The sequence below is a fragment of the Haliaeetus albicilla genome, chromosome 9 (genome assembly GCF_947461875.1).
Source record: "Haliaeetus albicilla chromosome 9, bHalAlb1.1, whole genome shotgun sequence".
Classification (NCBI taxonomy): domain Eukaryota; kingdom Metazoa; phylum Chordata; class Aves; order Accipitriformes; family Accipitridae; genus Haliaeetus; species Haliaeetus albicilla.
Genome location: NC_091491.1, coordinates 32,082,574 through 32,091,211, shown reverse-complemented (window position 1 = coordinate 32,091,211; position 8,638 = coordinate 32,082,574). Strand labels below are relative to the sequence as shown.

The window sequence follows — 8,638 nt, the reverse complement described above, 5'->3', positions numbered from 1 at the left end:
CGGCCGTGCCCCGGGAAACCGCGCCCGGAACCTCCGTTCCGGCTCGCAACGGGTCGTTCCCCCCTCCTCAGCCGCGGGGCTGGGCTGGTGGGGTGCCGGCTGCCCCGGCGGCTCCGCGCTCGGGCCGGGGGGATGGCCCAGCGCGGGTTTGGTGCCGCGGCCCGCGACCCTGCCCCGCGGCCCCTCACGCGTCAAAGATAAATTCCGGGGGTTATGGAAGGAGGGAGCCAAGCACCCCTACAGCAGACGCGGCTGCTCGGGGCCAAGGCGGCTTCCCCGCAGCTTCCCGGCGGCCCTGCACGCTGTGCGCGGCCGGTCTCATCCTGCCCGTGCTGGCGGTGCAGGAGTACCGGCCCGCAGTGCTTCCGCGGCTGCTTGGTCTTTGAGTGGGGAAAACACAGCACCCCTTACCCACCCCAGGGTGGCTGGAGCTGAACGATCACAGACTCAAGCCTGCTTTGTACAACGCCTTTGGGAAGCAGCTGTTACTAACCTCCAAACCCACAGCCAGTGCAAGGTGACAAAATCATGATTCAATCACTGTGACTTGATGAAAGCGTCCAAACAAGAGTCCAACGGCATATATGATCTCCTGGCAAGTGTCTTTATGTGGAGGGATTCACTGTTCCCCAAAACTTGCACTCCCAGGCTCACGCACAAACCCAACGGCACCATTGCATGGTCTCCGCAGCTCCCTTAGCGACTGACAGCCACAGGTAGCGGCTAAGCAATTGGAGAAGTCACCCTCTATTTCCCATCAGAGGAAAATGAGAGGAAGCCACTTCAGAACAAAGAGAAACAGGAGCGCTCTGCCTCCAGGATTGTAGCTGAAAGAGTGATTCTAGAAGATGCATCGTAATTTGTTACTTCCCTACTTTCCACGAGCTGCACGGGCAGAGTGCGTTCTGCTCTAACAGTTGGTGAGGGTAGGATTCAGGATTCACCTCACCCAACTTCATCACTCCAAAAGTCAGTCATGCCATCGAAATTGTTCAGCTATGCTTGCTCCTTGGTCAGCACAGAGAGGACAAGCATCACCACAGAGCAACTCATCTCGTCTTCTGATGGGCACCTGAGATGCACTCTGCCGGCACCCAGTCTCTCAGGAACCAACCCGGTCCTCTAGCTTTTGGGGAGGTGAGAGACTTCAGCACTCCTTTTCTGATCTACAGCAGTCTTTTCTACTGCTCCTTTCCGAGGCTGAAGTCCTAACAAATTGGGGCTCCAAACATCCGCCCTCACATCCCAAAACAATTACAGAGTGGCAAAGATTGAGAAAGCACTGCAGTATCTGCTGAAGAGAGCAATGAGCAATGATCACTCACAGCATCCGCGAGTGCCAAGCTGCACCAAACTGATGGAAGTTACGGCAGGGAGGAGTTTCAGCAGTCGTGGGGTGTGCAGGCTGCTGGCCTGACCTAATGTCCTAAATACCTTGTCTTCCTATCAATTAATACCATCTTGTGTGACACAGCTGGGATTCACAGCCCATTTGTTATGGGAGTCACAGGAACAAATCTGGATAAACAGAATACGAGGTCAGCTTTATGGGCTAATTTACAAAGAATCCTCAGAAAATGCTCATCTGAGAAGCACAGACAAGCCATCCAGGCTAGTGCATCTTGTAGAGTGGAGGAAAAAGACGAACAGTGGAAATGGCAGAAGTCAACCCACAGGAGAAGAAATATTAAATACATAGATTTATTATGTTACATTTCTTATAAATATTTCATTCATTTCAGAAAATTAACAAAAATAAAAGCAACAGAACCCTTTCAAGATGAAAGCTGAGTTTGCCTTAGAAACAATGACTATTGGCAATACACTTTTAGGACAAAACCAACACTATATAAAAACAAAGCGCGATTTAAATAAAGGACATTATAAAGTTGTGCTTAAAGCTGTATCGATATCCACAAGGAAGAAGGAAAGTTGTAGTGTGTAGAACAGGTGTAGGACATGCTTTGTAGAGCTGTTATTTTGTAGGTACTACAGGAAGAACATGATGCTTTTGTGCACGTTAACAAAAAATACCCTAAAGCGTTCTCCCCCACCTCTGTCCTTCTGTGGAATGTTTACCATCTTCAATAATAGAAGCAGCCAAACGCAGCTACCACACAAAACAGGCTGTCCTGGGGAAAACAGAGAAAGGCTCCGTGTTAGTAAAGGCAAGCTCGTTGCTAGCCTAAGTGAAAAAGGCTAACCTAGGAGGACATTTAGACCAGAGCATAACCTTATACTGCAATATATTATAATTTTCTGTCTGTTAGTTAGTTTCTTATTCACCTCACTTGTGGTGTAACCCAGGCCAGTGTGTCTGAATGCCAGATAATGCCTCAGTTTACTCCATCCACACACCCGCAGGTGTCTAGGTGTCAGTTTAAAATAAAATAAAAATAAAATAATAATGAAATAAACCCTTGACTTTTGCTCAGCCCTGGATTCCAGCCATAATCCATGGCAGTAGCTCAGCAAAGCATATAAGAAAAGACTTTCTCTCTTGTGTTTCCTCTCCCCACCTGTAAAATGGTGTGACTATAACAACTTTTGTGCAGTATTGTATGACCTACCCAGGAAATAAGTTTTACTATGTTGGGTATTATATAGAAAGTTTTGTGAAGGAGGACATAAAATCATACTGTTTCAATAGAGTCTTGGTTCCTTCCTTCTAGTGGTTGTTTTTTTTCTGCTCCACATTTAAGGTCACTCTGCCTCTCATACAAAAGCAAGTAGCTTTACACTTTCCCATGGTAAAACAGCCGATACTTACATTCATGAACACATCATGAGCATAGCTGTCAGTGTCAGCATCCCAGAAACATCGCGCAGCCATGCTAGACAGAGGAGACAGAGCAGAGCCGTTACAGAGTTCATGTGTAAGGACCTAAGTGATTGCAGATACTTTCCTTGAAAAGCAAACTGGGTTTCCTTTAATGATAAAGGAAATGGGGAGCGTTCTCCTGAATCCTAAGCCTAGATTCCCACTGCTGAATTCCATATGCTGTAACCCCCTCTATATGTTAATCAAGCTCCATCTTCAAACTCATCAGCTACCAACCCTGCTACCTCCACTGTGCAGCAGGGCTTGAAACCTCATTGCTATGGTGCTTAAGAACATTTGACTTCTGGCCTATGCATATTGGTAGCTAAATTAGCTTATTTGTTCTCGTCCTTCACCTCCTGCACCCTCATGGTATGTACTCCCAATTTATTTATAGGGAGCTATCATATTCCTTGGCAGATGTCGTGTTACTAGACCACGAGCTAAGCTCTTCTAGTCCTTTCATATCTATACTCTCTGTTCCCTGACCATCCTGCTGGCATTTTTCTACACCTGCTTCAGTCCAAGCCTTACCCTGAAGACAAGCAACCAGACCCTAATAGGATATTACGGATGAGACCTTGCTACTGCCTTGTCTAATGTCATTGACACTCCCCTTTCTCTGCTGTAAATGCCCAGCTCCCTGCCTGCCCCAGTCAGTCTCAGCTGACGGGATCCCTGTTTGTGGCACAGTGTATTGTTCCTAGTCTCCACATGTATGACTTATTGTCCTAAGACTGGTGAATTTCATCCTTTTTTCCCATTACCTTAGCCCTCAGGGTCGTTCTGCTTTTTTTTCAGTCCAGTATTCCACTCTGCCTCTGGAATACCTTGGTTACCCAGTATTCATTAAGGATGTTAGTGATCATGCTTCAGTCTTGCCTCCTGTCTATTGCGAACCAGAGAATTTCCCCAATTGCTCTGTTAGTCTGTGTTGCTGGGCTTCACACTTCAAATCACAACACCTCAATGAACCGTTCACCCTGGTACAGTGCTTCTGGAACAGCTGGCCTGCAGACAGGCATTCCCGACAAATGCTTGAGCAGCAGGTACAGATATTCCTGCCTGACCTCCAGAACATTGAGGCAGCAGATCTGATTATAGCTCTGCTGTACTTATCTTTTGCTGGAGTACCAGGCACAATAATAAAGATAAGCCCTACAGATAAAGCACATAAACCTCATGGGCTGTTCTCTTTTGTCTTCTCCCCACTCACTAGTAATGGAAAGCTACAGCCCACTACCGCAGCCAAGAGGAATTCTTTTGTCTGATTGCAGGCATCTGGAGCTAGATTGCAAGTGCTCAGCACCCAGAGTCTAAGCTTGATTCCCATGACAGTATTGCATGGGGATTACAGAAATTTAAACTTCTGAAAAATGTCTACTTGTGGAGATTAAATACAAATGACATACTTATGGAAACCTGGCTTTAGACAGAAGGGAGTTACCATGGCTTGTGCTCCAGCAGGACCTTGAGGATGGACTTGGAGTGTGCTCTAGTTCATCATGAATACAACATAAAATGCCTTTCTGCAACACTGCTCACAAATGCTTTTCAGCATTTCAGCTTGTTAAGACACACCATACAGCCAATTATCACTGGGTAATTCAATCAGCCACAGTCCAAGCCCTCACTTGCCACTTAAAGAGAAAAGAAAGTGCTTTATACTTTATCATCTGCAGAGAGATCTTTGCACCTAGGAAAGCTGGAAGCAGCTTCCAAAGAAAAAAACTCTCAAAACTCAAAAATTATAGAAATATAATTATAAGATGCAAAACTTACTTCACTCCTTCTCCTCTTTGCTCTCCAATCACAACCTGCACCACCATTTTGTACCTGTCAAATCCTTCCTCTGGAGGGAAAGAAGAAAGTAATAGTGAGCACAACAACTTGTTTAAAATATAAGCCCAAAACAGGACGCAAAAAGCTAAAGATTTCTGGTTAGAAAGCAGTGTCCTTTACAAATCCATGCAATTGGCAAAGTGGACAGACTGCCTTGCGGCTTCATTTTCCTAGGTACAGAGCACCACAGTCTTACTGGAGTTAAAGGGTGAACAGGGTATTTTGCATCCGTCGAAAGATGAATCTAAGGCAGAAGACACCCCTGAACAGCCACACTGTATGTCAGCATTCTACTTTAACAACTTTTAAGAGCTGAACACATGGAAAGAATGTAAATAAGGCTGCTGGTGGACAAAATCCAATTTGAAAAGAAACTGGCTTATTTTAAAACTGTACAATACCTGATGCAAAGGTATTGTAGAGATTCTTCTGCCATGTAGGTGTTTCCTTTGCTTCTGAGCTGGGATAAAAGGCCACATAAAAGCACATGTGGGTCTACCATTATATGTCTGCAAAGATATGCAGTTGTTTTACAATAGTAAAGAAATACCTTTGGGGCACAGGCCAGATCCAATCAGGCCATGGCAATGTTCCAGAAGCCAAACCAGAACAAGCATGTTTAAAATAAAATATAGATCTTAGTGCCTGTCTTCCAAAAGCAGTGTCCCGGGAAGACTCTGGCACACTGTTTCCACTGGAGAACTGAACACAGCATGCTGGGTCTGGTAGCATGCAGCATGTCAATGCTTATCAGAGATGCCAGCTGATACAATGGCCACACCGGGCCAGTCTCGCTTCAGGCTACTGCAAGTGTGTTCACAGATTACTGAAGCCAAGCCCTGTGCATATTAGCTTGGCATCAACACGTGCTGGGACTACAGCTGCTGCTGGTTTTAAAGCAGATGCATAACTCTGGGAGAAGCATAAATCCATGGCTCCTGCTGAGCGTGATGGTATGTCTGTGTCACTGTGTCTGGCCAGCCCAGCAGATGGAGCACCAACCTGCCCTCAGGAAGAAAGGGGGGGCGGAGGAAAAAAAAAAAAAAAGAAAAAAAAAAGAGTGACCTTGCCAACTCACATCTATATACTTGTTCCAGCACTGAACAAACACAGGAAACACCTGCTGGCGCCTGAAGTTTAGCTCTTGAACTCAAAAATATTGAAGGGCATCCTGTGCAGCACCACCACGACCTTTTTCCAGTACTGTAAGGCTGTAGTCACACCCCTCCTTGGCTGACTATGCTCCTAACTCTCTCCCCCTTCACTGCTCTCACTGGGTCTTATTCTGATCTCCCTGCTATTCCACTCTGACCCAACTCTGATCTAACTTGCAGCAGAAAAAAAGCAGGAATGGTTCTGTTTAGTGAAGTAAGAAGCAATGAAGCATCACTTCTTCCTTCTCTCTAATGCAGCTTCTTTCGCCCTGCAGCCCCTCCAAGGCTGACGTCCCACACCAGCCAGTCTATACAAAACCAAATTTTGTCTGCTTGAATTAGGTTTTTAGTTCCGCAGGCAAGGAACATATGTATATAGGCCAGAATGTTTCATAACGATAGGCTTGAGTCAGTCAACAGTAAAGAAATAGATTTCAAGAATAAAGAAGGAAAGAGAGATTTTCTCAAAGGGAGAAGACACAGTAAGAAAATAAACAACTTCCCCAGAAAACCTCCTTACCTTTTAGTCTGTCTTTTATTGTCTCTGATAATGACTTTGTAAGCTGAGGCATTTCTTCTGGGATGTACTGTACATTGGCCAGCTTCTCCTTCAGTATTGCATGGATGCATTCTTTTACTGTGGATGATTTAAATCTATCAGGGCAAAAAAAACAGCAACAGAAGGCCCAGAAAGTTCACACAACGTAGAGCACGTATGTGTAGAAATGTACATAACCTTACCTGGGAAAATTTAGCTTTCACTTATTAAAGAAAAATGACAAATGAAAAATCATGGGGAAAAAAAGCCCAGCTAAGATGGAGATACTTAACCAGCTCTGCCAAAAGCTAAACACCCATAAACACAGGTGCGAGACCAGCCCCATCGGAGGTTGCCCCTCCAGCAGCGTCCCCCACCTGTGCTCCCCTCCTCACCCACATCCCCCTTTAGCTGGCGTCAAAGTTGGTCTGGCAGCCCAGTGCCCCTCCCCAGTCCCCAAACCCCGGGCGGTCCCCCATTCCCAACACCCCCACCCAGCCCCCATAGCCCTATGCCAGCCCCCCATGCCCAGGGACCCCCTCCCCGACAGCCCCACCGCAGCTCCCACATCCCCAGTGCCCCCCTAGACCCAAAAGCCCCCGGGCACCCCCGCCCCCAGCATCCCCTCTCCCTCCCCGGAGCCGCCCCCCTCCCCACGCCCAGGGCCCCAGCCCCGGGCTCACCGGCGCTGCAGGCCGGGCCGCAGACTGTACGTGTTCCCGGCCCCATCGTCCGGGCCCAGCTCGCCCATGGCCGCAGCCCCCCGCAGACCGCCACGGCGTTGGTTACCGCGGCAACCCCCGCCACTTCCGCCTCCCTCACGCGTCACGGGGCGCCACCGTACGTCACGACGCCGCGCCCCGCCCCCCCGTCGTGCGCGGAGGGAGGCGGGGGGGGGCGGGTCTCGCACGTGGCCGCGAGGGCAGCGCGGCGGCACCGCGGAGGGGTGTGTGTGCGTGTGCGTTTGACATTTGTGACGTTTTTTACAATTAAAAGAGTTTATACCGTAAAATAATTGGTAAATGAATGGTAACTGACTGCAGTAATACCTGCAGTCGTACGTGAAGGGCTGGGCGCGCGCGGCAGGAGGTCCGATGGGGGCAGAGAGCGGCTCCTCAGCCGGGAAGACGCCCTCGCACCTCACACCGCTGGGTGCTTCCCCGTGCCCTTCTCCCACCCAAAACGGGCTGGCAGCCCGAGCCCGAGCCCCCTGCCCGCTCCCTCGCCCAGGGCTGGGTGGGCTGGAGCGGCCGCAGCTGCGCCCTTCGGCTGCCAGCCGGGGCAGAGGGGTCCCCGAGCCCACAGATGTCTTTGCAAGCCCGTGGCCTCAGTCAGAGGGGGGCCGCGTTGGTGTCCCGGCCCCCCGGCGCCGGCTGCGGCCGCAGGAGCCTCGCTGGGAGCGCCCGGCTGCTGCGGGGGCAGCGGGTGCAGGCGGAGGAGAGCGCAGCCCCAAACCGTTGCCGTTACGAAGCCTCTTCCCCCGATTCCTGCCCCTGTTGTTGCTGCCAGACCCCGTGCTCCCTTCCTGCCCCGGGGCCGTGCATCCCAGCCGTCGGCACGGAGATCCCAGCCTCGCTCCTTTCTTCCAGAAACTTCTTAAATCTTCCAGAAAGGCCTAAAATTGCCGCTCCCCGATGTCCTCCCCATGTCACACCCTTGTCCTCTTTTCACTGTCCGCAGCCGCCGTCTGTCCCAAGGAAGTCTGGCCAACGACAGCTTGAGTATGACACAGCCCCCTCCGGAGAAGCTGACATCCTGCTTCCTCCGCTGTTTATCTTGATGCAGCAATCTCCGCGATCACGCTTCTTACGTGCAGCAGATGACACCGCTGAGAACGGTCCTCCGGCGCTTCACCCAGCTTCGAATGGAAACAGTGTGAAGGCGCAGCTGGTGCGGAGCGTGCCGGTGCTGGGGATGAGGGGCTGGAGGGAGCACTCATGTGCGGTAGGGCTGGGGGGCACCAGGGATTGGGGCTCTGTGGGCAGGGTGCTGCCTGGAGGTGCCCTCGGGTGCAGGAGGGTGTGAGGCTGCACCAGGAGGCACCTCTGCCGGGGTTTTGCTCGGGATGCACAGACTCATCCCGGCTGGCACCAGGTCCTGTCCCAACCCGCTCTGAGCACGGGTAGGTTCCTGAGACCCTGAGCAGGAGCAGCAGCTCCTGATTTCCATGGGTTTTAGCAGCACCGCTTGCTAGAGATCGGAGCCCTTGGTACCGCCAGGCTGGGCATTAGCTCTGCCCGCTGGCAGGAGCAGCACCCTGCTGCCATGCCGGAGGTGGCGGTG

At 50.4% G+C, this 8,638-nt stretch overlaps 1 protein-coding gene across 2 annotated transcripts; it reads right to left on the bottom strand.

The window, feature by feature from the left end:
• Positions 1-1,685: 1,685 nt before the first annotated feature.
• Positions 1,686-7,193, bottom strand: DYNLT2B (dynein light chain Tctex-type 2B). Of its 2 annotated transcripts, none has more exons than XM_069792436.1 (5): positions 7,039-7,193; positions 6,338-6,471; positions 4,604-4,673; positions 2,771-2,834; positions 1,686-2,132 (listed from the first exon to the last, which is right to left on the bottom strand). In XM_069792436.1, exons 1-5 carry the CDS (start codon positions 7,104-7,106, stop codon positions 2,085-2,087), a joined length of 384 nt encoding a protein of 127 aa, XP_069648537.1. In that variant the 5' UTR covers positions 7,107-7,193; the 3' UTR covers positions 1,686-2,084. The 2 variants fall into 2 exon arrangements, with proteins under 2 accessions (XP_069648537.1, XP_069648538.1); XM_069792437.1 differs by having other exon boundaries at positions 6,338-6,454; positions 7,039-7,188.
• Positions 7,194-8,638: the final 1,445 nt, after the last annotated feature.

Coding starts and splice junctions, on each gene's coding strand:
- DYNLT2B (XM_069792436.1), bottom strand. CDS start 7,106: ATGGGCGAGCTGGGCCCGGACGATGGGGCCGGGAACACGTACAGTCTG. Junction 6,472..7,038: donor CGGCCCGGCCTGCAGCGCCG/GTGAGCCCGGGG, acceptor TTGCCCTGATAG/ATTTAAATCATCCACAGTAA. Junction 4,674..6,337: donor AATAAAAGACAGACTAAAAG/GTAAGGAGGTTT, acceptor CTTTCCCTCCAG/AGGAAGGATTTGACAGGTAC.